A 27803-nucleotide genomic window follows, 5' to 3' on the forward strand; every position below is an offset into this window, starting at 1 on the left:
TAAAAAAAGTATGCCATCTAGTGAAGCATTTACTCCATCATTCTTTGGACAAAAACTGAAAAATCGGAGCCAAATTTATTCTCATTTGCTCAAGTATTTTACAGTAAATACATATTCCAGGTATTTCACACCAATCTATAAATTTTTTTAAATTTCTACGCTTTATGCAAGATTGAAATCAGGTTGCAATGGACTATGTAGTAAAGCTTTAAGTTAAGTTTTCAATTTACTAATTTTAAAATTTGGTATTTCGTATGCTGTTGCTTGTGTTGAGATGGCTTTGAGAAATTCATCTACAATAAAAAGAAAATTAACTTTTTATTGTTTTATAAACAATTTTAGTTTTTCACAATTAAAAACAAAATCAGTTTTGAGGCTGCTGATTAGAAGTTTATATCTGCGGGATTTACATTTTGAGGCAAACTAACAGAAGGAGCTATGTTTTTCACGACTTCATACGAAACATCACCACATTCTGGAAACTTTACGTTACACTGACCTTCTTGCTTTCCTCTTTCCATTATTTCAATATACTTGTAAGCACGACTGGTTGGTGGTACCTTGAGCGAACTGAAAAAACAATATTAGTATATTTTGAAAATAAAGCTCTTAAAGTTACAATCTTTTTTTATCTTATTTGAAGACGAAAGAACAAGAAATTTGTTGGAAATAAGTTAAACAGTTCTTTTGGTTGCCTTAGAATTTGCATAAACTCGAGCGCAACCATTATTTAAAATGAATAAACTTGGTAGAAATTTGTTCACAGAAAACAGTACGCCAGTTTTGTGGGAAGATGTCTAAAATATTACAAAAATTGACTCCAGTAAGTTTGAGGCTACTTATCGTCTAGAAAGTTCTGCCAAGTTTTTTATTTTAAATATGCTTGTGTTTGAAATAAATTTCTATTAGTCAATTAACAATTTAGTGCGTATTCCTTCCAAATTTCTTGTTTCTATACTCATTCATTAAATTATTCTCAGAAAACAGCACTTATTTAAATTTTTGGAGAGCAGTGCAGTTGAAATGTTAAAGACATTGGAAATGTATTACCTAACCATACTGCTAATGTTTTCTGAAAATTCTCCTAGAAACGATGGCTCATTCCCGATGTCGCATATTAATCTTGAAATGCAAGTGTTTTCATCCATATCTGTCAAAAAGTTGAAAAAGCTCTCCGCATCATCCGGTTCATTTTCTGAAGCTGGAGTTTCCGGTGCAATAGGTTGGTTTAATGAGCCTCCTGCTCCTCCTTGGGGTCCAGCAAATTGATGGGCTGTAAGTTTAATTATATTTTTCAGGAAAATTCATTCTAGAGCTTAAAATTGATGATTTGCTACACATTATGCAGAGAAAAAGGTTGTAGGATACTGTAAATATTATAGGAAAGTTTATTTAGTTATTAGCTTTTTGTCTCGTATAAAATTACAAACAGAACTAACTAAGCACTATTAAGCACATAAGACAAAAGATATGGAGTGAATTTCATCGAATACTAGTAATATATGTTCGAAGGAAATTGCTCCTTTCAAAAACAAACTATTTGATCTGAAAGTAAATAAGTAAACACCAACTAACATAAATGCAACCAACTAAAATAAACACAATTTTCCAATTTATGATAGTACTAATAATTAAGAATTTTGATTTATTAGAAAGGTATTAGATTACTATTTGTCAACTCTGATTAGGAGAAATCCTCAATTTAAAAAGTTTCAGCTGTGGCTAAAATGTTTCAATCCGAAACTCAAGAAATTAAATAAAAGAAAGGAGATGAGATAAGAAAAAAGAAAGGAAATGAGGGAAGTATTAGAAAACATCTGGATCGTGGAACTAGTATTTAAATCTTTTACGAACTTGAATAATCCAATTAAGATCAAATAACAATTTCAATATTTTGAAATTAAACAAAATAGGCAGGAAAATGAAAGATACAGTAAAACTTAAAAGTAGAAAATCTAAAAATCTATGTGCTAAAATTATGTCACTTATGGGAGCAAATTATGGTTAAAAGGATTGGATCAATTGTGATCAACTACGTTCTTTTAAAGGTGACATTTCTACATTTAACTGCTAATAAGTATTGCTGTCTGATAGTACTCAACACGTTTCTAACAGTAAAGTACGATTACTTGCATGAAAATTCTACTTTCATCTTTAATGTTCTCTTGAAAAATTTGAAAGTGTGACTTATATTGCTCAAACTCTTCAGTTGTATTTACCAAACTATTTTCCGGAAGTAAGAAATTTCATATGTTAAACTAATTTTTCTTCTTGATATTTTGGGAAACTATTAAGTCTGACTTGAAACGCTACCCAAACACTTCTCATTCCAAAGAATTTCCAACTTTGCACTTTATCCAAGACTAATATTAAGAGCTATAAGTTTGTCAAGCTTATGATGTTTAGAAGCATACGATGCAGTTTTAGAACAGTCTAAAGGAACAGTGGCGTATTTGGTTGTCGCAATTAAGTTTGAATGACATAATTTTAGCCATTGCTTAGTTGATTGAATTTTGAGCACAAAGAAAAATATGACTGATCACAAATTAAATTCCACAATTTTTTTTCTATAAATACTCGAGTCTGGTTTAACAGTTTTACTCTTCGTGTAGACTGAGTAAAAATTTTATCTAGTTTTATTTGCAAGATGAGTTTTATGCCTGAACGATTTCCTTTCCTTAATTTTTAACTTGTAACGTAAAATAAGCTTAGAATTAAAATAATTTTCTTTTAAATAAAACTAAACATGAAGAAATTTAAACAAATGGGAAACGTTGATTTGGTTGAACGTTGGTTACTTTGTTTTTAGTAAGCGTTGTATTCAATGAATTTAACGTTAAAAGTTTCACACATTTAGACATTAAAAAATTGTTACTAGATAAAGACCTAAAATAATTTCAGCCATTATTATAATTAAAGTATAGGCCAATTGTAAATTTTTCAAACAAGTCCATATTTTATCTATATTTGAACATCTGACGAGGCAAAAGAGGATATTTAGAAACTTGTTTTACCTCAGAATGTACCACTAGGTTAACTTTAGTTTTCGGTTTTACTTTTAAATTTCAAAAAGAAATTACTATCGTTTACTTAAGGTACAAAATTTTAAACTGAACTTTGATTCAGTAAATTGACGTGACTTCATACCGTATTGCAGACCACTGAATATTTTATTGAATGAAGTGGTCAATGTTAATGCAACCGGATGCTACTCAAGTAAACAATATTAAATACTCAAGGTAATATCAATGTTCAGCCTTTCATCCCTTCAGTGGGTCGATAAATGAGTACCAAGCATGCTTGGGAACTAAACACTGGGGGTTCCGTGTTCGGCTGACCACCTGACCGGAACATCTGCTCCTGCACCCCAGAGTCCAAGGTCAAGAAACTGGGAGGGGCACAGTTGGCCTTGGCCCGCAAGGGCTGTCGCGCCGCTGAGTTAATATCAATGTTACAAGCTAATTAGGGTTATAAAATACAAAAGGTACAACCTGTAACTAAGCGATTTGTAGGTCATTCAAATCTGAAATTTATCGGAAGGCTACTCAGAAAACAGTTACAATATAAAACGGATCCGATGCCGCATTAAATGCATTTTATTAATAAAGATTTTATTTCGAGTTCTGTTATGGCGATAATGTTTTTTATTATTTTAGAATAAAAGTTAGTCGCAACTGCTGTTAAACGTAGCATAATCAGAACAAATATTTTACCCGATGCAGTGTTGTGGAGGGATTTGATCCGGTCACATTATCTAGTGCAAAAGCGCTACGACCAATCATATCTCTATCCCTAAATCAAACCGAAAGCTTTGTTTACTATTCGGTCAGAATCTGGGAATAGGAGCTGCTCAAAACAGTTACTTTTTGGAGCCTGCCATCAGTTTATTTTTTAAAATACATTGTGACCACCACCTACTTTCAACATCAACGTTAAATAACCAATCATAGAAGACAGGTGGAAACGCATTGCAGTGGAGTGCATACAAAGGATGTAAGCGATAAATAGAAAACATTACAATCGTTGGCGTAATGCAGAAGCGAAGTGGTTTTTCCGACGTCCAAATAGGCATAATCGTTGGCTTTCGGACCAAAGTTAGCATTTCCAAAAATGCTAATTGTGTAAACTGTTCGTGAGCCTCTGTGGTAAAAGCATAACGCGCCTGGCGAAATAGCGCTATCCAAAATCAGCGTCGGGGCTAATGTCGTGCACCATGAGCCATTGAAGACAGGTGAACGACGGCTGCTAAGATTCATTTTAGTAAATAGATGTGCAACCGTTTTTCAAATGACTGCTTAAATGAACTAAAGGTGGCTACCTACAGTATGCCTGGTAAATGCACCTATGTACTGCTACTTACGACGATGTACTATGTACTGCTACTTACTGCACGACGACGATGGCTAAAATTTGCACACCAGTATTTTGACTGAGCGTCCACTGAGTGGCAACAGTTGGTTTTTTTCGATGAATGACGTTTTATGCTTCACAAGGCAGAATAACATCAACGTATGTGGCATAGAACGTCTAAAAGCAAACATTTTAAACTAATTGCCGGAGGGATCCAAGCTGGAGGAGGGAGCTTAGTAACACAAGGAATATTTTCGCTGCAATCTGGTTGCATTCCTTATTGTGGAAGGGCATGAGTGACGGATCAACAACAGTTCGCATCTGTCTTCGCTGTCCATGCCCACCTTTACATGCTATTGCTTTTCCTCAAGATGATGGCATCTATCAGCTGGACAATGCGACACGTCATACAGCTCACAGTGTACGAGCGTGGTTCGAAGACCATCAGGATGAGTTTACTGTACTTCCTTGGCCACCGAACTCTCCGGACATAAACTCAATATATAATCTGTAGGATTGCTTCAATCAGGTTGTTCACACCATGTATCCTCAACCACATAACCTAGTGCAGTTAAGCTCGCTGATAGCATCTTCCTGCACGTCTGTTTGAGGTACACTCAGGAAGAGGTGGTAGTTCTGGCTTTTGACAGGTGATCACATTAATGTGATTGGATTGTGTAGGTTGCAGCACTGAATCTTAAGATTTCCAATTATATTACAAATATGAATTGTTTTAAAACTTAATCAACTTTGACATTACCTTACTTATGCTTTTAAATTCTCATCAATCTGGGAGCCAAACCATATGGTTCCTAAATTTAAGGAAATATCAAATAATTTTTGAAGTTATTACTTATATAATGGGAAGTTAAATGTTTTCATAAATTTATCGTAAAAATTTGTGTCATGGATACCGTTGTTTCATATGATTCAGAATATCGAAACAAGATCAATGTTCTTACTTAGGGTCGGTAGTCACCCAAATGTTTACTTAAAATGGTTAAGATTGAAAAGAAATAAGGTGAAATGTTTGCTTTTTATTTTACTGTATTGATACTAGATATAAAAAAATGTCTTTCAAATAAGCAATCTTAATATATTTTTTTAAACTATAGGGGAGAGTGGGGTCAATTGTAACATTTTTTACTTAACTATTTTTAACTAACAAAAAATCCAATATATTATTAGTATTGACAGACGAGTAAAGTAGACTATCCTCTACTAGAAAAAAAAAATACTTTATTTTAAATGTTATTATATTAGTTATTAACAATTTTTGACAGTCGAGCACTTGTTACAATTGTCCCCACTTACGGGGTCAATTGTAACAGTTCATAAATTCAACTAAAACACAGTTAATTGTACATATTATCATAGTTGTGATATATATTTTTTATTGATCAAAATAGTAGTGATATTTTAGGAGTAAAAATAATAATGAGCAGAGACCTTTTAACTTTAAGGGGTAAAAAATTTTAATTTATGCTGTGAAAGGTGACAAATAAAATAATGCACATGCAACATAATATAAATGATATAGGAAACTATTGGTGGTTCTTAAAGACTTAAGTAATGGTTTGTAAATATAAGATTATTTATTTTCAGCTGTTACAATCGTCCCTTTACTTATTGTTACAATTGTCCCCAAGACGCCACTTCAGCTTCATTTGTTAAAAACAATGCTAGTTAATTAGCAAAACTAATCTTTTTTTATTGAAATGTTAATTAAGGTGTCCACTTACATATTCGGTTACTAATTTTTATTTGTTTGAACAAAATTACATTGTTACAATATAATATTCTAATATCAAAAAAAGTACTTGCGTGGCGTGAAAATATCTTTTGTGATCTAACTCTTTCAAAAGTACATAAAAATGATTGCCATCAGGGGTGTACATGTAGATTTATTAAATACACCTCGTGCTCCACCTAGGAACCAAATCTGGAACCCGATACTCGAAATTTTTGCTCTGTTACAATCGTACCCTGTTACAATTGACCCCACTCTCCCCTACATTTATACCAATGTTTTCCAATATATTTACGCTAGGTCTCTAGGATGATTTTGCTTATTTAAACAGAAAAAAGAATTTCTATTGCAATAGTTGAAATGGAAGTTTTTACTCGTTATAAACATGGAATTTCTGTATACTAATTATCTCTGTGATTTAGAAATTTATAAAAATAGATTTCTTGTTATAAGCCGCATTCAATACATCTAGTTTATACAATATTTTCATTCAATGACACTAAACTTGCTAAACTCAGCCCTGAAGAGAGGCAAATAGAACTTTCCCGTGACTTTAAGCATATTAATGTATGCATTTTCGTTTAAGTTAATGTTGGTACTTTCTACAGAAAAGTCAGTTCACAGATTTTATGCAGAACACATACGTTAAAGGCTGTATTTCTGTTAGCAAGGTTAAACATATTTTAGATTCATTCTGCGCATGCTGCAAACAAAATAAATACATTTAGCTTTGTTCAAGTAATTAACCTTTTAGACACTAGGACGATTAAAGCTTGAATAAAATGAGTCTTTCTATGCTTTAATTGGAAAAAGTTATGATTTAAAATTCGAAATTTGTGTGCTATCGAAAATAAGTTTATATGAATTTTTGAAGAAATTAATTAGAATTATGGAAAAAATAGTTGTAGAAATTTAATATGCTGCTAAATATTCCTCAAGTCATAAGTTCTGAAACTATGCATGCAATATTGGAAACAGTTTGATATTTATAAAGGATTACCAGGTATTGCTGATGAAAATCCTGAATTAGCTGGAAAACCTGCTCCTCCCGGCATTGCTGATGAGAATCCTGAATTAGCTGGAAAACCAGCTCCTCCCGGCATTGCTGATGAGAATCCTGAATTAGCTGGAAAACCTGCTCCTCCCGGCATTGCTGATGAGAATCCTGAATTAGCTGGAAAACCTGCTCCTCCCGGCATTGCTGATGAAAATCCTGGGTTAACTGGAAAACCTGCTCCTCCACCACCAGCACTAAATGATCCACTCGTACCAAATGCTCCATTACTAGCAAATGTATTTTGAGCAGGATTCATACTTCCAGCATAGTTTAATGCTTCAATCACCACATTAGGATCAACTCCTTGAGCAGTAAGTGCTTGAAAAAGTTGTGAGGGATCAACACCACCAAATGAGTTTTGAAAATTTGAAGTAGATGGAAAACTGTTAGGAAATCCACCAGATTGCATGTACTGAGAAGGTGAAGAAAATCCTTCTCCGAAGGATGACGGAAGTTTTGGGGTAGCAGCTGCTTTCTTTTTTGGCGTGGACGGTGCCTTTCGACCAAAATAACCTAGGTAGTAAAGAAGCTTAGTTCCTATACCCAGTTTAGCACCAACTAATCCAGTAGTCATTGGTCCGCCAGAATAAGGAATTGTTGCCAAAGCAGAAGTAATCGCAGATATGAAAAAGGGAGAAGCAGCATTGCTGTAGCCTACGAACAAAATCAGAAAGATAGCTCCAATCGCCAATTTATCCATGGCTGAAAGAAAATTTAAATATTAAAATTTAAAAACTTTAAATACAATCTTTGGAAATCTGGAGAAAAACTTTAAATATCTAAAAATATTTTATTTTACGTGCCAAGTTGCAGTTATGTTGCCAATTTGCCATCTATTAAATTGGTGTTAATTACGAAACATAAATTGTTGTTAAAAATGCAGAAATAGGAAAGTTTTCTAGAAATCTCGATTCAGAGTCATTACATGATCATGTAATCCCATCCTTGATATGTAACTTACGAACACTCTAAATTTAAATGGGTGTATTGTGGGATGGTAAATTATTATTAAAGTGAGGAATAAACAAAAACGCTATCTCAATTTGGAAAATTGCTGAAGAAAAGAGGATGTTAAACATAAAAACCAATTTGGTTAAACAATTTCCAATTGCTGCCCCTAACATTCTATGAGTTTTCTTCTACATTCAAAATAGGTTTCGATGCATTAAATTCTTCAATCGAATGGGTTTTAATATTTCTAATATCTCCGTTAATCATTTTGCAGGTTTTGACATCCTCTTTTTTTTGTCCCCTAAATACTTACGTAATCACTTTTACGTAATCTAATTATTACGTTCTCTAATTATTACGAAAAAGTGATTGTATAAGAGACTCGTCGTTACTTAAAAATAATTAGTATTATAAAAATTTAACACTTCGGGACTTTCGTCTTAGACATTAATTTAATAGTCATAGTTAAATTAATCACTTCAAACAAATTCGCTTTAGATATTAATTTAACTACTACGAATTTTTAGGCTTTAAATTTTTGTCTTGACCAAACATCGGGAAAAACCATTTGTAAAATTTAGAATTAATGTTTTCAGGAAAAAAACTAAATAAATGAAGCGCAACATTAACTTCGTTGAATCTTTCATTCTTTATTTTGAATAAATAAAATAGTATGTAACAATTTTATAAAACGTTTGATTTCACCATACTTAATTTAGTAAAATATGGAGTATAAATGTGTTGGATAAAATCCTAATCTATTGTGAATAGAAACTCAACTCAAGCAATATTTTTCAATGAAACGAAATCAATTTGCTATAAACTAAGCTTGAAGCTAAACCAAATCTGCAATGATTTAAACCAAATAGAGAATTGCTTCCAAAGATAATTAGCAACTCATTCAGATAAGATTTTAATAATAGTATGTGAGTTTTAACTCGAACTTGTAATAGTGAATCAAATTGCATTTAATAGGGAAATAAAATAGCCACAGCTCGGTAGGTAAAAATTTGGTCATAAAAAACACTAAGACATTTCTTTTGATCCATGAAAACCAGAAACTATTTTACCAGTGTCGTTAAAGATATAACCGAAATACTCCCTCGTGGAAAAAAAATATGTTAATGAATTGCAAAGATAACTAGTTCCAACTTTCGGAAAAATATTATAAGCAAGAAAAATTTAAGTTAAATTGCATGATAGTTTAGCTATTCGATATGGTTGATAGCCATTCAAGTTTTCACCATGCTGACAGCTATGATTAAGTTTTAATCTATTAAAAGTTAAACTATTATTACATGAAACTACTCTATGCTTTGCTTCACGTGCAGTATATTATTAATACCGTAAACTAAACTTCATAGCAAAGAAGTTATCAATGGAAGTAAAGTAAATCTTATTTTGATCTGGTTATAGAAAGATAAATTCTAGCTATAAATTAAAGTTCAGTCTAATTAAATATGAAATAATGAAAAATATAATTTCAACCAAATGAATTTCAATCAAATCAACGAGTTTCTATTAGCCACAAAAAATTTACGAATGTTGATGGAAAAAATTAACCAAATCCAATTTGAGAATTTTTTTTACATCAGAGGCTAACATTGCAATTAAAAACAAATTGTGAAGAACCTTCAGATATTCTGTTTAGCTGGGATAAATTGTTTTTAAATCAAAACTAAGGAAATGTTAATTTTTAGCTAGTTTTCGTAAGTAATTTTTTTTTAAATTTCTCTTACTAAAATTCGATAATCAACTTTAAAAGCCTAACTTAAACGCTAAAAAGCTATTTATTTAATAGACTATGTAAGATAAACTTAAACTCTCAAATTCTTTTGAAATCAACTTTAAAAAAAAACATTATCAGCATACAACTTTCTAAATAAAATTTATATCTTATAGTGAACAAAAAATGGTAAAATCGCACATTTCAGATAAACTTTAAAACTTTTGACAGAATGACGTTTTTTTCAATGAATTTTTTTTTCCCAAATAAGCCTGTAACAATTTCAATTACGGCAATTAAATTGTATTGCTGCCCAAAACTATAATTGAAGTATCATATGTAGTAAAATGTCAAAATTTTATATCTTATGAAACAGTACATTTACTGCTTTACTGTTACATGCTTAGTAAAATATGTTTCATTTGAGAAAATTTATAAGTTTAGCGTAAAAATAAATGAAAAGTAAAGATACAACTAAAATATTAAGAGGTTTAATCTAGAACACAAATTTACTAATTATAAAAAATAAATCTCCACAATATTATAAAAACCCTAATAATAAAGTAAAGTTCAGAATAATTTAAGTACAAACTAATCACTTACTATCTACGACTAAAACTTCAGCTAACAATTATTCCTTGAAGCTAGCTTAAAACTTCACCAGCTATATCAAACTATACAATGTGTACCAGAATTTGCTTTGTTGACAATCAGATGAACTTCGTAATTAATTTCACGTGTCTCTCCTTAACTAACTATTAAAAAAAATTAAAAGAAAACTCCTGATTGGTTTCTTGGATTTACATACATTTGCACTCTTGTGTTCTCAATTTAGGCTTGCAAACCTTTGTTAAATAAAAGGATAGATAGCACAATACAGAGAAGGACAGCAGGAAGATACATCCAGGGTAACAGCGGTATTCGAACCCACTACCTCGAAGCTTTGCACAGTGTTTGCCGGGCGATATCGCTCGGCCAGAGAGGCCCCAAAGAGAATTACTTTGAGAAACTACTACTTTTAAAGTAGGTAGGTAGGTATTTTATTTACGTCACGCTAGAGCTGCACAATGGGCTATTGGCGACGGTCTGGGAAATATCCCTGAGGATGATCTGAAGACATACTCTCACAATTTTGATCCTCTGCAGAGGGGATGGCATCCCTGCTTCGGTAGCCCGACAACCTGCACGCGAAGTCGGCGCACTTTACGGTAGAACAGTTTAACGAGGATCAATACCGCACACCCTCGGTCCCTACGCAGACTAATTCAAGTGGTCACCCACCTGCACACTGATCGCAGCCAGTGATGCTTGACTTCGGTGATCTGCTGGGAGCCATGTGTTAACGATTAGTCCACTGCGGGACACCCTTAAGTGATTTAGTTCAACAAGGAGGATATGGGACGGTTACTACTTTTGAAGATTGGTATAGAATGAATGCATGGTAAAGCTCACTTGATTTTGATAAGCAGGAAATGAAATTAAAAATAATATATGGTAAGAGATGTAAGCCAGTTGAAATTCAAGCAAATAGGGAATTATATAGTGCGGAATTCAGCTGCTTCTAACAGTCTATACTACTATAGCATTTTATGGAGAGGGTTAACAAAAAGCTAATGGATCGGAGTGCAAAGTAAAGATCGTAGATACGGATCCTGAAGTCACTAACTACTACAAACTAGTTACAAACGAATATCACTCAAGCACTTAAATGAAGTAGAACCAATTTTAATAAGGAACCATGATTCGCGAAGTTAATCCTACTTCAATTAAGTGCTTGAATGGTATTCGATTCTGGGTGAACGCTGGGTGTGAAACTTTGCTCTTCTCTAGAAAACCAGTCCCACAGTGGACTGATCGTAAAGACACGGCTCCCAGTAGAACACCGAAGTCAAGCATCACTGACTGTGGTCAAGGAGCGGGTGCGTAACCACTTTAATCAGCCTGCGTAAAGACTGAGGGTGCGCAGTATTGGTCCTCGTTAAACTGTTCTACCGTAAAGTGCTCGACTTCAAGCGCAGATCACCGGGCTATCAAAGCAGAGGAGTTATCCCCTCGGCAGAGGATCCAAATTGCAATGGCATATCTTCGGATCATCCTCAGGGATGTTTCGCAGACCGTCGCCAACAGGCCATTGTGCAGCTTCAGTGTGTCGTAAAAAAAGTACCAACCTGTTTTTTGAAATAGGGCAATGTTATATTTTATTACAAATCTACTGCATACAATGTTATTTTAAGATGATTATGTGTTTTGAAAAATACTGGGATATTTTCTGTAGCAAGATAATGATAGTTAAATTTTTGAAATGTAGATAATGTAGAGTTCTTTAGTATGCAATCTTTCCCGCGGGATTGCATATTGGCTAAACTCACCTACACGAAAAAATGAATACCAAATTCTTTTATTATTTGAAATCAATGTTAAATCTCTTCATAAGTTTTGTTAAAAGGGAAACATATTTTTATTGTGGATCTCAAGTCTCATAAAAAAAACAGAATTTTAAAAATTTTTATGGGAATACAAAAACATATAAAAGCTCAACACAGTATAAAAACAAAATTAATAATCAATGTAAATAACAAAAAAAATTGTTATCTCTGAGAATGTTGGCAAACCCGTGCCAGTTCTCCATAAATTTCTCCATAAGTTTTCATACTACCTACTGCATTTATCATTATTATTTATTGAATTAACTCCTTTTCATATTGGTAACATGCGATTAAAACTTCTACTACTTTCCGAGGGGGAGGGGAGACCAGTTAGAGTACTAAAATTTTTACAGGAGCTATGTGCTTGTTGACAATATAAATTTCAATCATTTCCCGACCACTATAAGCAGAATTCAATACAATTTTATTGGCAAATAAGAAATATCTCAAAGAGCCATTTTATCACTTATTAAGTAGCCGAAGTGCTCCAAATTAAACTTGTATTTTATTGACAAAACAAGTTATGATTGCTCCAGAATCGCTGAAAGCTAAGTTTATAGTCATTTTTTGCAGAGAATCTCTTTAGTGGAAATCAAAATTTTTCAATTGACTTTATGAAAGATTTTTAACTCTAACCTTATATTTTGTGATCCTAGAGCCATACTTAGAAAATTTTGCAGATTCTGTTTTATTGTTGACAATTATTTTGTTAAAAAAATTACCTGACCCATAAGTTATTTTTTTCATTCTAATTTTATAAAAATATTTGTTTTTATTCAAACTTTCTGGGAGTCCATTGAGTAATGCTTTTTAAAGTTTTTCTAAAAGTTAGAGAAAAATATTTTTATTGTGGATCTCAAGTTAGTATTCCCATTAAAAAACATGGAATTTTGAAGAATTTTTATTGAGAATACAAAAACATTTAAAAACTCAATACAGTATAAAAATAATAATCAATGTAAATAACAAAAAAAAATTCTTATCTTTGAGAATGTTGGAAAACCTGTGACAGTTCTCCATGAATTTCTGTAAGTTTTCTTATTGCTTACTGCATTTATTAATTGAATTAACTCTCATGTTTGTAACGGGGCCTCCCTGGCCGAGCGGTATCGCCGGTCCAAACGCTCTGTTAAGCGTGGAGGTAGCGGGTTCGAATCCCGCCGTAACCCTGGATGTATTCTTTGTGATGTCTTTCTCTGAATTGTTCTATCTGTATTTTCTACTTGACAATGACTTATAAGCCTATATATTGAGCACACAAGTCAGCAAATGTATGTAATTTCAATAAAATCAATCAATCAATCATGTTTGTAACAATGGTAACTTACCATCGAAATTTTTACCACTTTCCGGGGAGGGGGACAGGTTAGAATACTAAAACCTCTATTGGAGCTCTGTGCTTTTTGAAAATATAAATTGCAATCATTTCCTGACCACTATAAACAGAATTCAATGCCATTTTATTGACAAATAGGACGTATCTCAAAAAGTTATTTGATCACTTTCCAAGTAGCCAAAGTGCTCCAAATTTATTGACAAAACAAGTTACGATTGCTACCGAATCACTGAAAGCCAAGTTTGTAGTCATTTTATCGCTGAAGAGAATTTTTCGTTAAACCAAACATCAAATCCTTCGTATATTTAGTTTTGTATAAAAATGGTAAATTGATACAATGATTAGTTTATAACACACACTATACTTTTGTATTGGATTGTATTCATCCTCAACTATGATTTTTAAACTTTCGATTAATAATTTGTAGAGAAACAGGAAAATTTAGTAACCATTATTAATAGCAAAAGTTTTATTAAATAAATCTTGAAATTGACAAATACAGTTCTTAAAATACAGCATGTAAATAAAATATCTAATAAAATTTAAAATTCTTAATGCTTACAAAACTCAGATCAAACAAATTTCTCAGCATTAAATTTCAGTTTTCAATCTCAAAATATTTAAAATAATTAATAATCTTAAAAATTCGTGAATGTTTTAAATTTTTGTAGCAACTTTCTTAGCTTTAATGGGCAACTTCTTTTTAAGTTTTTTTTTAGTTTTTTCTTCTCTCTTTGAAATTTCAAGCTCAGTATCAGACGAGAAGAACATTCGCTTATGAGTCTTCCTATTATCTATCTCTGTATCAGATAGCTCCTGTCTTTCTAGTTTAGTATCATTTAAATTATTCTCCTGAATACTTTCATCAAGAAACTTTGAAGCTTTCACTTTTGAAGCTGCCTTAGTTGTGGTGTTTTTCCCTTCTTTGGTATTTGAAGGCACTTTTTTCTTCTCGGCTTCAGCTTTTAAAGGCATCTCTGTAGTGGGTTTATTTGTAGCTGTTGCTTTCTTTGCGAGTGTTTCCTCCTTAACATCAGCTTTCACGGGTACTTTTTTTACAGGCTTTTCAGCTGCAGGTTTTGAAAGCACCTCTGTAGTGGGATTCGTCGTAGCTGTAGCTTTTTTCTCAGGTTTATTCTGAACTTTAGCTTTTAAAAGTGCTTTTTCAGAGGGTTTCTCTGCTTCAATCTCTGAAGAAACCTTTGTAGCGGCTTCTGCTGTCTTCTTCGCAGCGGGCTTCCTCCCAGCAGGCTTTTTCGCAGCAGGCTTTTTCACAGCAGGCTTTTTCACAGCAGGCTTCTTCGTAGCTGTAGCTTTAGTTGCTGTTTTTTTCTCAATCTTTTTTTGAGATTCCTTTGCAATTTTTTTCCCAGTGGCAGCTTTTGCTTTAGAAGGGGCTTTTACGGGCTTTATCTTAATTGCAGGCAATTCATGAAGCATTTTTGAAACTTTTGTACCTTGAATTGGAGATTTAGCTTTTTTTGCAGATATCTTGTTTGCTGTTTTTTTCACAGCCGTTTTTGAAGGTTTAACAGGCTTCGTCTGTACTAGCTTAAAATATCCTAATGCACCAGCAACTGTTGCTGAGCGAAACGGCCTCCCTAAAATTCCTTGATCAATACCTTTTTTCAGAGCCATCTTCAATAAAACCTTCAGACGTATCGAATCAATTTCTTTATTGTCTGAAATAAGAAATTTAAAATATCTTAAAATTTAAACGTTAAATTAAGTAGGAGAAAGACATAAATATAGTTAAAATAAGGAGTCTTAATTTTTCGAACTGTGAGGAAATTAAATTTTTTTTGTTTTAGTTTACAGAGAAAAGTATGCGAATAATTTCAATTAAAATAAACATTTTTTTTTGAGTATAAATAAAAAGAAACTGCAACTTGGAACTACTGAATATTTTCTTCTGTTCTAAAATTAAACTTATCAATTTAAAGCCTTTAAAAAATGATACTAACCACTTATCCATTTTTTTATCGCCTGATATGAAGCTCCCTTTCTCGGTTCACCTGAAAAATATGATTCAAGACTTGAAAAAATATCAAGACGCTTTTACAAAACTTTCTATATAATATAAAAAATGTACCCAAAATCTTACTTAAAGGCATTTCTTAAAAACATTTTCAAATTAAATAATTTAAGTTTAATAAATATTCAATGCTTAATAGTTTAAATTTAGTGTTTTCATTGTAAAGTTTAAAATTTTTTCTCTTCTGATTTTAGCTTCGTCTGTTGGATTAACTAGCTAATCTACCAGGAAGGAACAATTCAATTTTGAGATGGGCTGCGAGGCACTGCAAATGGAAAATGACACACTCTGGTGGAAAACTGGGGGTCGTAAGTTCGATCCTACCAGAAAATAAAACTGGTGTGTATATGCTGCAAGGTGGACTTTAAATCTGTCGGAGCTGAAAGTCCTCTTATTGGTTGTGTAGAAGTTTGAAGAAAGGCGCATACCCGTGTGATTCATCCCTACTGTGTGTGTGTTTGCGTCATATACATATTAGCAACTGCTGATGATCATTTTATACAATCTTTCAAAAAACCATTTGAAGATTCCCCGGCTTATAGCTCGGAAATATAGTTGCAAGTATACAATAACTTCCAATTGAAGTAATAAAACTGCATGAAAAGTTTGCAAAGTTTCCGAAAAAATTTTTACTTAAAAATATAATAAAAGCACATAGTCCAACTGTTGCATTTTATAATAAAAAATTAAAATTATTTAATGTGTTGAAATGTATTTTTAAGTTTTATTTAACCAAAAGATTTTTTTTATTGTTTTTATTAAACAGTAACGGTAAGTATATATTGCTTTTATATCTGAAATAAGCTTATTTTTACATTGCGTTTTGTTTTAGTATAAAACAATTATGTTGTGAAATAATGTTTGTCATGATTTTTTTTCTTTGATTCTTAACTACTGTAGTGTGGTATTTATTCTGAAACTTCGTAATAAATCTTTGGAATTTTAGAAAATAGGGGTTGGCAGATATGATATGTTCATTAATAAGACTTAATAAGATATAATGGCTGAAAATTTTTCATAGTAATACTTAAGTATTATGAAAACAGATATATTTAAAGTTTGGTTACTTAATTCTTTGGTTAAATTTTCAAGATAATGAAAGCAATTTTATATTAACATTGTCGTTAAACACATTGACTCTAGCTAATGAGTATTTATACTACTAGCATTGTATTTATTACTTTCATTTCGAATTATTCGGTTTTGAATGCATAATAAAGTTTTTTATGGCTAATTCATCAATACCAGAAACTTGACTCCAACCTCTGCTCAATTTTTTTAATTTTCTTTTTATATAAAGCTCTGTTTAAAATGTTTACATATTACACCTACTTTTTCTGAAACCTTTTTATATTCATAACGCGTTATCTATTATCAGGAAAATACAGGCAATCGAATTGTTTTAAACAAGAATCTATTTTGTTATGTCAACGTTCTTAAAAGCGTAATTGTAGCCATTCATACTAAAGGCAGCACTTAAGAGATTATATGAAAATTTTAATATTTTTCGTCTCAGTTTCGAATACAAATGTTTGTGCAAATTTAATTTAGATGAACTATAATATTTGTTACTTTTTTGGTTTTGAATTAAAATGTTATGTAAATTTTTTGGCTAAGATTGTTTGTTTAGTGCGTAGCACCTTTAATTTATTATGAAATTGTGGAATTTTTCTGATGTGCCCGAGTAAATTTATTTTTGCATCATAAAATATTTTTGGCAATTTTCATATTACACTCCCTCCTGGTTTCACTTCCTGAAAAATTTCTACGCTGTGTTTGGGTTTCGTTTCAGGTGTTTAAGTAAAATTTCAGATACTAAAACAATAAAGTTATGCAAGTATTTCTCCATTTAGTTTCAGTGAAAAAAGTGGAAAAGAATGTTTGTTGAAGTAAGTATTTTGAATATTTTTTAAAATTATGTTCTTTATTGTCAATAATTACAAAAAAAGACGATTTAAAAATTTATTTTATTTCTGGATTTTAGGGGGAAAAACTTTTTTTTAAGGTTAAAATTTTCACTCAATTCACATGTATATTTAAATTTATAATTATATACTGTGGTTTTTATTATATAATTTCAGAATAAGAATAATATATGATAATTGTGAAATTATAAATGGCTAGAGTAAAATTTGAGATGACTAGAATTAATACAATTAGCCAGATTGATTAAATTGGTTCATTTCTAAAAAATGATTAATGATGTAAAATTTATCAAAACACTCATTGTATAAAGAACAGAAAAAATATCAATGAAAGTTTAGCAACTCAAGTATTATTTCTTAATTAAATTTTAAATATATATTCCAAAAAATTAACTGGTCACAATATACTTTGGAATAAGAGGGAGGGAAATGGATGGTAGCTGAATTCTGTGATAAATTTTAATTCAGTATTTCTGTATTGCTAAGTAAATAATGCGTGGAATGACAAAACTATTGCTCCATGTTTTATTGCTTCACAACAATACAGTAAATTAAGTAAAATTATATTTCCGAATTATTAAACTACCATTCAAATCTTCCCCTTGCTTACTCCAAAAATAAAATGCAACGCAAGATAATATCAGAAAATACAAAATCTAATATTATATAGCATCAAAACAAATGGAAAATAATTTTTTGGTGAGTGCTAGATAATATTAGTTTGTATAGAATCTAATGTTTTATAATACAAAGAAAACCGTGACCTTTTGTCTTTTCCTAACACTAGAAAGTTGTGCAAGATAACGTTAGATTTTACTGGTTTTCTGATGTTATCTAATATTAGGTGCTACTTAGGAATCATTAAACTAAACACAATCCAGGTTTTATTTTTCTTGCTTAATGTGAAGAATTAATGCATAAAATAATCAAATTCATAAATATAAACCTATTAAACATAACTTACCTACAGCTTTTATTGATTCAATGACCATATCTAGAATAGTTGCTTTCTTCATTTTAGCTGGCTCCGTTTCTCCAGCAGAACTAGACGCAACGTCGATGTGTATCATGGATACTTCATCAGATACGAATTTCTTTACGTTATTTTGAATGGGAGTACTCGAACTAAGCGCTCGAGCTCGCGATTTAAAATTGTTCATATCTTCCCCTAAAATATTGTAAGGTAATTAAAAAAATTTATTGGCAGGTTATCAAAATTCATTGTACAGATAAGCAGAAATAAAGTTCAATAAAATAATTTCGAAAGAATGATTAGCATTAAAAAAATTGAGTTACTTATTTTACACACTTATAACAATTTTAAAATTAGTTTGATATGGTATCGAAAACCAAACTTTTCTCACATAACTGGTTCTTGTAACTCTTGAGTAAGGCTAGAGGTAAGAGGTCCAGAAGAGTTCTGGTTTAAGGCTGTCTTTCTAGATCTCCGCTGTCATATGAAATTACTCTTTTTTGGAGAAAAATATCCTATTTTCATAATAGCTGTAAGCTTAATACAGTTACTCATGATTGTTAGTACAAGTTAAGCCTATCTAAAGCTAGCACTGGCTAAGCATACTCTGAAATTGGCACAAAATGGAGAAAAAAGCAGTTTTGGGAAGATTAAAACCATTAGAGGTCTAATTTTTTAATATTTAAAAACTTAGTCTAATGCTGCCTTATCTGGGCTCATAAAAATTTGAAAAATAGGGGAATAAGGTAGTGAAGTTGATCATTCACATTTAAGTAGAAAATTTTTACCAAATTATCCATTTTTAAAAAAGTTTAATAACTTAAAGTATTTAAGTTATTTCTCCGTTGTTATGCCCGAACGATTCTTCACGGCAAGATGATATATAAAATCTAAAATAATCTCTTTTCTTCAAGTGTGAGGCACATAAACTTTGGCTTTTATTTCTGACATTGCAGCCTTATTAATTTTGAAGTTCACTTGTATTACAGTCAGGGTATGCCAAACAATGGCACTTAGTCTAAAAAATATATCAGTGTAGTATATACGGGTCAAAGGTATATGTATACCAAGCAGGGCACAAAAGAGCAAAACTATACGATAAAAGAATATATAGCCCTTCCCACATAAAAATATTCATGAAGCTACCTGGCGTGCCCCATTTGGCACTTATGCTAATCAAATTGATCACGTACTAATTGACTCAAGACATTACTCAGACTTGATGGACGTGAGAACTTAACATGAAGCTAATGTGGATTCAGATCACTTCTTTGTTATTGCTAAAATCAGATCAAGATTATCAAACGCAAAGAAGTTCAAAGGAGAGAAGTTAGAAAAATATGAGCGTGACAAACTTATAATTGAAAGGATAAGACTTGAAGATTGCGAAAAAGTAAAGGAATAGTTGAATTTAATGAATTGGGAGGGTACTGTGGAAAATAAATGAAATTTATAAAATACAGTATCTGTAACGCCGCCAATACCGGAATGGTAGAGTAATTAAGAAACCGGTTAAGGATTGGTATGATATTGATTGTGCCATTGCTAAGGATAAAAGAATGTTGCATATAAACATATAATTCAAGCACACACAAGAAATAGTGCAGAAGAGTATCATAGACGCAGAAAAGAGGAAGAAACTCTTTGGGCAAAGGAAAACTGTCTTTGAGGAAGAATTGTTTGAGAAGATGTTGAACATCTGAAATCCATTAATTAATGCAGAGCATTCTATCGGAAAATTAACCGCAGTCGATTGGACTTTAAACAGACCTCTAGTCTATGCTAAAACAAATTTGGTAGTGGTAAACAGGACATTTTAAAATGATGGCATGAATATTTTAATGAAATTCTTAATGAAAATAGAGAGGATGTTAAAATATTTGCACCTGAATACAGCAATGGCATAGAAGTTGAGGCTCCAACTATTAAGGAGGTCGGGGCTGTTAAAAACTTAAAGAATAAGAAGGATTCGGTACATGATCTTATTTCAGCAGAACTAAAAAATTGTGAACTTACCTTGTTGAGGAATTTATTTGAACTTATTACTGACATTTGGCACTCTGAGATTATACCAACGGATTGGAATCTTAGCATTTTGCGTCCAATTCACAAAAAAGGAGATCCCATAACCTGGGCCAACAGTTGTGGCATCAATTTGTTTTGTATAATTTATACAATTCTATCTAGAATTTTATTTCTCTGGATGTTACCATTCGTTGACTCACAAATAGGAAAATATCAATGTGGATTTCAAGCGGGAAAATCAATTAAAGATCAGATATTATGTCTCTGTCAGATTTTAGGGAAGTCTATGCAATTTAACATTAAAACAAATATTGATTTCAAGCCTGCTTTTGATAGTGTCAATAGATATTATATTTTTGAAGCAATGAATAGTTTTAAAGTACTTTCGAAGCTCATTAAATTGACGAGACTTACATTGAAAGATACAAAGTGTAAGATTGAGTTTCTGGGGTCTCTGTCAGAAAATCTTGACACATTTAAGGGTGTTCGACAGGGAGATTTTCTCTCCTGTCTTCTTTTTAATATTGCACTTGAGAGAGTTATTCATGATTAAAACATCAATACCAGTGGAAACACTTTTACTTGATCACTAAAACTACTTGCATTTGCTGTTGATGATGTAATTGCTCGTTCCCTTCCTGCCCTGAAAATGTCATTTTTTGCCACTGAGTATATGTTATTCTCGAAAAATAGACTCCCAGACTCCTATCTTAAAATATCTTTATACCTCCCCTATCTTTTATTTACTTAGGATCAATTACTTTTGATAACAGAATGTGTCCTGAAATAAAAAACAGACTATCTGACAAATATGGCTGTCTATGGGCTGAGAAGATTTATTAAATCTAGGTTTCTTCCCAGAAAAACAAAGTTCTTGATTTACAAAACTCTTGTCAGGCCAGTCTTGACATATGCTTTTGAAGCTTGGACAATGACAAAACTGGAGGAAAATTGTATCGCAGTATTTGAGAGAAAGATTTTACGCAGTATACTTGGTGGTGTAAATAAAAACAATAACTGGAGATTTAATTTTGAACTGTACAAGATTTATAAACAACCCGATATTATTAAGTACATAAAAATAAATAGAATGAATTGGATGTCCCACGTGATTCGAATGAGAGACAATACAATAAAAAAGATATTTCTTTTTATACCCACTGGAACAAGAAAGAGGGGAAGGCCGCGGTGGAGATGGGCTTACTCGGTGGAGTCTGATTTTCTTGTAATTATCGGAAAAAATTGGAGATCAAAGATAAATCGTAAGTCATTATGGAGAAATCTTCAAAAGAAAGCATTGGCCCACATTGGACTGTCTGGCCAATTATGATGACGATAACTCTGGTAGATCGCCTATTGAGAAAATACACATGTTTTGTTTTACGGAAAATAGGATTTTGCGGACAATTTTTTTTTTTTTTTTTTTTTTTTGAATGCAAAACCACAATTAACTCTGATTCCCGAAATCTGAAAATCTGTTGGCGATCTTCCTTTCTCTACTTTCTCCGGGAGCTATCATAGTCAAATCCCCTTATGTAACAATGGGAAGTGTTAGGGAGTTGAAACCAGAGACTTTTCAGGGGCGAAGGAGTCTTATAGTGATAAGAGATAGTTACTTTCCGGTTTCTTTAATTATAGTCTGATTTCGTGCTAAGGAATAACTAAAATAAAAGATTCATAAACTTCGAAATAGTAAAGTTTCTTTTAAAGATTTTATTTTACGAATCATAATACGATTTGATTCAAATTAACAAAAAAAATTTTTTTTCATATTTTAAGTTATTTTAGTGATCAATTACACAATGTAACATAGTTATATAATCCCAATAAACATTCTCAAAAGAAATTTTCAAAAAGAATTTTTTTTTTTAAATTCAATCTTTATAATGTGGAAAATCAGTGTAACATGTAATAAATATTAATACAACTTATTTAAATTGCCAATATCAAAATATTTGAAGCATTAATCCAAAAATTTGCGCATCATTTGGAATAAATCTAACAAACTGAAAAACTGAAAAATTAAAGGTTAAAAAGTATCATTTTTAAAAAGTTAATTGTCACAGATGAGTGTATTCATGTTATATGAAATCTATGCTATCTTTATCAATTAAGACTAGAAATTAAAAATGTTACATTTAAATGATAAAATAAACAATTTATTTCAATATTATAAGCAGAATTCGATAGTTGAAAACTTGAGATTAATGGGTATTTCTAAATTGAAATAAAAAACAAATATTTCAAAAATATATTAAAAATTTGAGTAGTATAATTGAAATTGTATGAGATATAATTAAAATAAGTGGGAAATAAATGTTTAAAAGACATTTTAAAAAAGTTTCATAATATAACTGCATTTAATGCTTTACTTCTGGAGACAAAGTTGAAAATGATTCATTTGACAGAATTTTGGAGATTAACGTTTTAATTACAACTATAATATTCAAAGTATTAATCTAGACAACAAAACATTGCAAAAAATCACAACACTATTATGAGAACAGTAACAATTGTCAAGTTCAGAAAAATTTAGGTACAAAACTAGCCACTTACTATTTCCGATCACACATACTTCAACTAACAATTATTCCTTGCTACTAGCTAAAACATCATTCAGATGTCAAACCATATCAAGAGCACCAAACTTCAGACAAGCAGATAACTTCGTAATTTATTTCACGCGACACTCATTACCTAACTATTAACTCCTTTGCAGCTTTACTACTTTTAAAGTGATTTAGTTCTACAAGCAGAATGTAGGACGTATACGACTAGCTTTTAAAGATTGGTATAAAATGAATGCATGATAAAGTTCCTTAGAGTTTGGTAAGCAAGACGTGAAATGAAAATAGCAGAGGGAAAATGATGCAAGACAGATGAAATTCAAGCAGATAAAGATTGTTGTTGTTGTAGTTCATTTACGTCGCACTAGAGCTGCACAATGAGCTATTGGCGACGATCTGGGAAACATCCCTGAGGATGATCCGAAGACATGCCATCCTAATTTTGATCCTCTGCAGAGGGGATGGCTCCCCTGCTTTGGTAGCCCGACGACCTGCTCGCGAAGTCTAACACTTTACGGTAAAACAGTTTAACGAGGACCGATACCACGCACCCTCTGTTCCCACGCAGGCTGATCCAAGTGTTCACCCACTCGCACACTGACCGCAGTCAGTGATGCTTGACTTCGGTGATCTGGTGGGGACCGCGTTTTAACGATCAGGCCTCTGCGGGCGAAGCAAATAAGGAAATATATAATGCGGAATTTAGCTGCTTCTAGCAGTTTATACTACGATGGCATTTTATGGAGCGGGGTAACAAAAACTATGGGCTTGGAGTGCAAAGAGAAGATCGTAAGTTCACGTCCTGAAGTTACTAACTACTGCCAGCTATTAATAAACGAGTATCACTGAAGCGCGTAAATGAAATAGAACCAATTTTAATATGGAATCATGATCCGTGAAGCTGGTCCTACTCCAATTAAGTGCTTAAATGCTATTTGATTCTAAGTGAACGTTGGGTGGGAAACTTTGCTCTTCTCTAGAAGTTCAGGGTTTTAGTTTCCATGGTCAACTGATGTGTACATTATTCACTTGTGAGCGTTGAGCCTCTTTAATGACTTTATGGCTCGAACCTACGACATTTGTTATGAAAGTCCAAGACATTAAGGTATTGGGCCGTGACTGAGAAAAATGCAGGTTCATGCCCTCAAATCTGCGAACAATTAAAAAACTCAGGGCTTAAAAGAGAATAGTATAAGTTAAGAATAGTATTTAATTAAAGTATAGCCAATTCCAACTCAAGTATCTCGTTAAGTTTTGTGAAAAAAGTCTATCATTCTTTATTGATTTGGACCCAGCTTAGATTTTATTAGGTGTCTGATCAGTTTACACATTCTCCGATGGCATCTAAGTAGTTCGAAAATTCTCTAATGTAATGTCCCTGGTTGTTTCTTTAATCGCTAATGTTCACCCTCCTAAAATTTTTGGGATGAGTGGTATAAGCACCAGTCATTTACCACTAGCATCTTGTAACCAATCTTATTTGTGGTAGTGTAGTGCATGAATTGTTTTCTGCTCCTCAATAAGAATATGTCCGTTGGCAATAGCAAAGAATCGTAGCTTTAGTGCATCGCTAAAAATGAAACTAAACCCTCATCGACTAGGTGACCGAGAAAAAAGCTCCCGCACTGAGACAGAGAAGGACACAGGTTCGTGTTCTGGAACTACCTAGGAACTTAAGCTCTTACTAGAAGATAACTGTTCCAAGCACTATCTCTAACATAACAAAGAGAATCAAGAACAAAATGTCACTCTTTGAGAATACTACTTTACTGTGGTTTCACAATGATATTATTACCTAAATTTTACTTTAATCATTATTCATTATACAACTGGTAGGATTGAGCTAATAAATGAAGCGGAAATTAATATCACCACCTCTCTAAGCTCAAAAGGTTTGATGTAAAGGCAGTAGCCACGGACCCAAAATTATAGCTGTTTCGATTTATTTCTTATCATTTAGCCCCAGTTTAGGAGCCAGAAAAAACTTTTCAGTCACGAAATATGTTCGTGGATGAGAAGTTTAGGTGCCAGACGACAACAGAAAAGTTCGGTAGCTCAAAAAAACTTGCAAAATCATTACGCCAAGAAGTATGGGAAGTATCATGTTATATCTGAACAAACTTTACATAGGGGCTGGGATAGCCTGGTTGGTTCGGCGTTGGGGTCGTGTTCTTGAGATCGTGAGTTCAAATCACACCGGCTGAAAAATCTCTGTGTATGACTGGAACAAATTGAATCTGCTGGGTCACAAAGTCCTCCAATTTTCCATTAATCAATACCTCTGGGGGTGCAAAATTGGAGATTGATCACTCTCTGATTCAGATCAAAATTACGATCTGTGGATGAATGAATGGGGTATGAATGGGTCTATTCTGTAAAAAAGGCTGTGAAGTGTGTATGGCTGAAATCGTATTCTTGGTCATCGATAACGCCGCTGAAAAACAAGAAACGCACTCTTTTGCCCTAAATTCCAACAACAGGCTCGGTGGTATTGGCAACTTGAATAAGAAACAACATAACAACAAACTTTACATTCATATTTTATTTAAGCCATCCAAGTGTTACGCATTTTAATAAGTGTGTATAGGAACGTCTCGTTTATACATTGAATAACGGGAGGGGCTTATTTCTCAGCAGGGAAAATATAAAGTAAAAGAAGTTTTTTTAGGCTTTGTAAATGCGCATTATATTAAAAAAAGAAAAAGGAAAAAAAGGTGAAATTAGCTTTTAAAACTCACGGAATATTAAGAAATACAGTTTGCAACTCTAAGTAACTCTGAGACAAAATGATTAGCAATTAATTTTTAAGAATGGTGGATTTGTGATCTTTCAACCGTTGTCTTAGAATTACCAGAGGAGAGTAGTCAAGTTCCTTAAAGTTATAGTACTGCAATCGGTTTAAGTTGTGCAAAGCTAGATGATCGTTGAAATAATTTTTTTAGAAACTATTAATGCAGATTTTACCTATAATTATATCTTAAGATCACAGCCATTACATGCTGTGTTTGTGTAAGCATTTTGTAATTTTATTAAAGTTTAGCAACTCAAAAACAACAATAAACTTGATAAACTTAAAAGGAGAACATAAGGAGACAATAGCTTTAGCATGCTGTTGAAAAGGTTTACGAAATAAATTTACCGACGGTGAATACTTATCAACTGGACCGTGTCCAATAAACAGTTCCTTAAGTTTTTTAACAAAAGTGCCCCCCTATCCTGGAATATATTTTAATTAACTATTAATGCAGATTTTACCTATCTTTATATCTTAGTAAATAATAGCCTTTACATGATGTGCTTGCGTAAACATTTTGTAATTTTTTTAAAGCTTAGTAATTAGAAAACAACGGTAAACTGGAAAGAAGAACCTAAGGAGACAATAATTTCAGCATTCTGTTCAGAAGGTTTACGAAATAAATGTGCAGGCGGTAAATACAGACTTCCCGATCGAATGGTCCAATAAACATCTCAAGTGATCCCCCATCCTAGAAAGATAGAGTCGTTCTATGAAATATTGCTTCATTTAATAAACGCAATGAATGATGCTATAAGTGTAGGGATGACTGTAAGTACGCCATTTCAACGCTGTTCTTTGTTGCAGGAGAGTCCAATTTTTTCGCGAAAAAGAACTGATTAATTGGAATGTGGGAAAGAGCTGTTATCTAGTGAATTAGACAAAAAGAAGATTGTATATTGTTAGTCCATCGTTATAAGTGGGATGATTTGTAAAATTCATGTAGCTTGGGCGGGAGCAGATTCTTCAAGCCTCTGGTTCACAGAGGTGTGTAGTATGCTTCTTAGCTACAATTATCACTTACTCTTGAAAAATTAAATTGCTTAATGAAGCTTTTCCACACTGTATTTGAGCCATTACTTAATATTACTAGCCAGAAAATATGATAAACAAGACATGAATATCCAAGAGACAGGTAAATTAATGAAATTAGCAATGTATTTTTACAGTCTCAAATATATTTAAAATTCTGGAAAACATTTTAACGTGAAACAAAATCTATTTATCACATTTTAAAAAAACGAAGAAAATGATATGACTTGGCTATTAGCAGCATGGCAGTAGCGTGCAAAAAGGGGAGGGGCAACAGCCCTAAGTATCTTGTGAACAGGGACATCTAAACGACAACCAACTGCACTAAAACTTTAAATCTGTTACTATATAGCTGGTATCATTTTTATTAGGAAATTAAGTCAATTTTAAGTAAATACTTGGTTTAATCTAAATATCTTATCTCTATACATAAAACACAAAGCCCTGACTATTTTACTCTCTCCTCACTAATTCATACACTTTCTATGAAGTTAGATAGCTGAAATATGAAATATGTATTCTCTATGAGATAAAAAGAAGAACTGAAAAAAATAATTTCTATATTTTGTAATTCTTGGAGTGATTTAGTTGTTGTTGTTGTAGTTGTAGTTCATTTACGTCACACTAGAGCTGCGCAATGGGCTTTTGACGACGGTCTGGGAAACATCCCTGAGAATGATCCGAAGACTTGCCATCACAATTTTGATCCTCTGCAGAGGGGATGGCACCCCTGCTTCGGTAGCCCGACGATCTGCAAGCGAAGTCGAGCACTTTACGGTAACGAGGACCAATACCGCACACCCACGGTCCCTACGCAGACTAATCCAAGTGGTCACCCACCCGCACACTGACCGCA

The 27803-nt window shown here is 32.4% G+C and overlaps 2 protein-coding genes across 2 annotated transcripts; both read right to left on the reverse strand.

Moving 5' to 3' along the window:
• Positions 1-299: 299 nt before the first annotated feature.
• On the reverse strand, positions 300-10594 carry LOC107452632 (uncharacterized). The gene is made up of 4 exons (XM_043054211.3): positions 10438-10594; positions 7101-7859; positions 1051-1273; positions 300-570 (listed from the first exon to the last, which is right to left on the reverse strand). Exons 2-4 carry the CDS (start codon positions 7855-7857, stop codon positions 384-386), a joined length of 1167 nt encoding a protein of 388 aa, XP_042910145.2. The 5' UTR covers positions 7858-7859; positions 10438-10594; the 3' UTR covers positions 300-383.
• A 3453-nt stretch (positions 10595-14047) lies between these two features.
• On the reverse strand, positions 14048-23503 carry LOC107452635 (uncharacterized). The gene is made up of 4 exons (XM_043054226.3): positions 23111-23503; positions 18521-18724; positions 15561-15611; positions 14048-15278 (listed from the first exon to the last, which is right to left on the reverse strand). The coding sequence occupies exons 2-4, from the start codon at positions 18714-18716 to the stop codon at positions 14254-14256; spliced, it is 1272 nt and encodes a 423-aa protein (XP_042910160.2). The 5' UTR covers positions 18717-18724; positions 23111-23503; the 3' UTR covers positions 14048-14253.
• Between the last annotated feature and the right edge of the window lie 4300 nt (positions 23504-27803).

The sequence above is a fragment of the Parasteatoda tepidariorum genome, chromosome 11 (assembly GCF_982258835.1).
Source record: "Parasteatoda tepidariorum strain Cologne lab strain chromosome 11, Ptep-v5.0, whole genome shotgun sequence".
In the NCBI taxonomy this organism is placed as follows: Eukaryota; Metazoa; Arthropoda; class Arachnida; order Araneae; family Theridiidae; genus Parasteatoda; species Parasteatoda tepidariorum.

What these genes read in the sequence shown, in the direction of transcription:
- LOC107452635 (XM_043054226.3), bottom strand. Translation starts at nt 18,716, where the DNA reads ATGAACAATTTTAAATCGCGAGCTCGAGCGCTTAGTTCGAGTACTCCC. An exon ending in TGAATCAATAAAAGCTGTAG is followed by an intron (nt 15,612 to 18,520) that starts GTAAGTTATGTT and finishes CATATTTTTCAG; the next exon opens with GTGAACCGAGAAAGGGAGCT. An exon ending in GATAAAAAAATGGATAAGTG is followed by an intron (nt 15,279 to 15,560) that starts GTTAGTATCATT and finishes TTCTTATTTCAG; the next exon opens with ACAATAAAGAAATTGATTCG.
- LOC107452632 (XM_043054211.3), bottom strand. Translation starts at nt 7,857, where the DNA reads ATGGATAAATTGGCGATTGGAGCTATCTTTCTGATTTTGTTCGTAGGC. An exon ending in ATTTTCATCAGCAATACCTG is followed by an intron (nt 1,274 to 7,100) that starts GTAATCCTTTAT and finishes TTAAACTTACAG; the next exon opens with CCCATCAATTTGCTGGACCC. An exon ending in AACATTAGCAGTATGGTTAG is followed by an intron (nt 571 to 1,050) that starts GTAATACATTTC and finishes TTGTTTTTTCAG; the next exon opens with TTCGCTCAAGGTACCACCAA.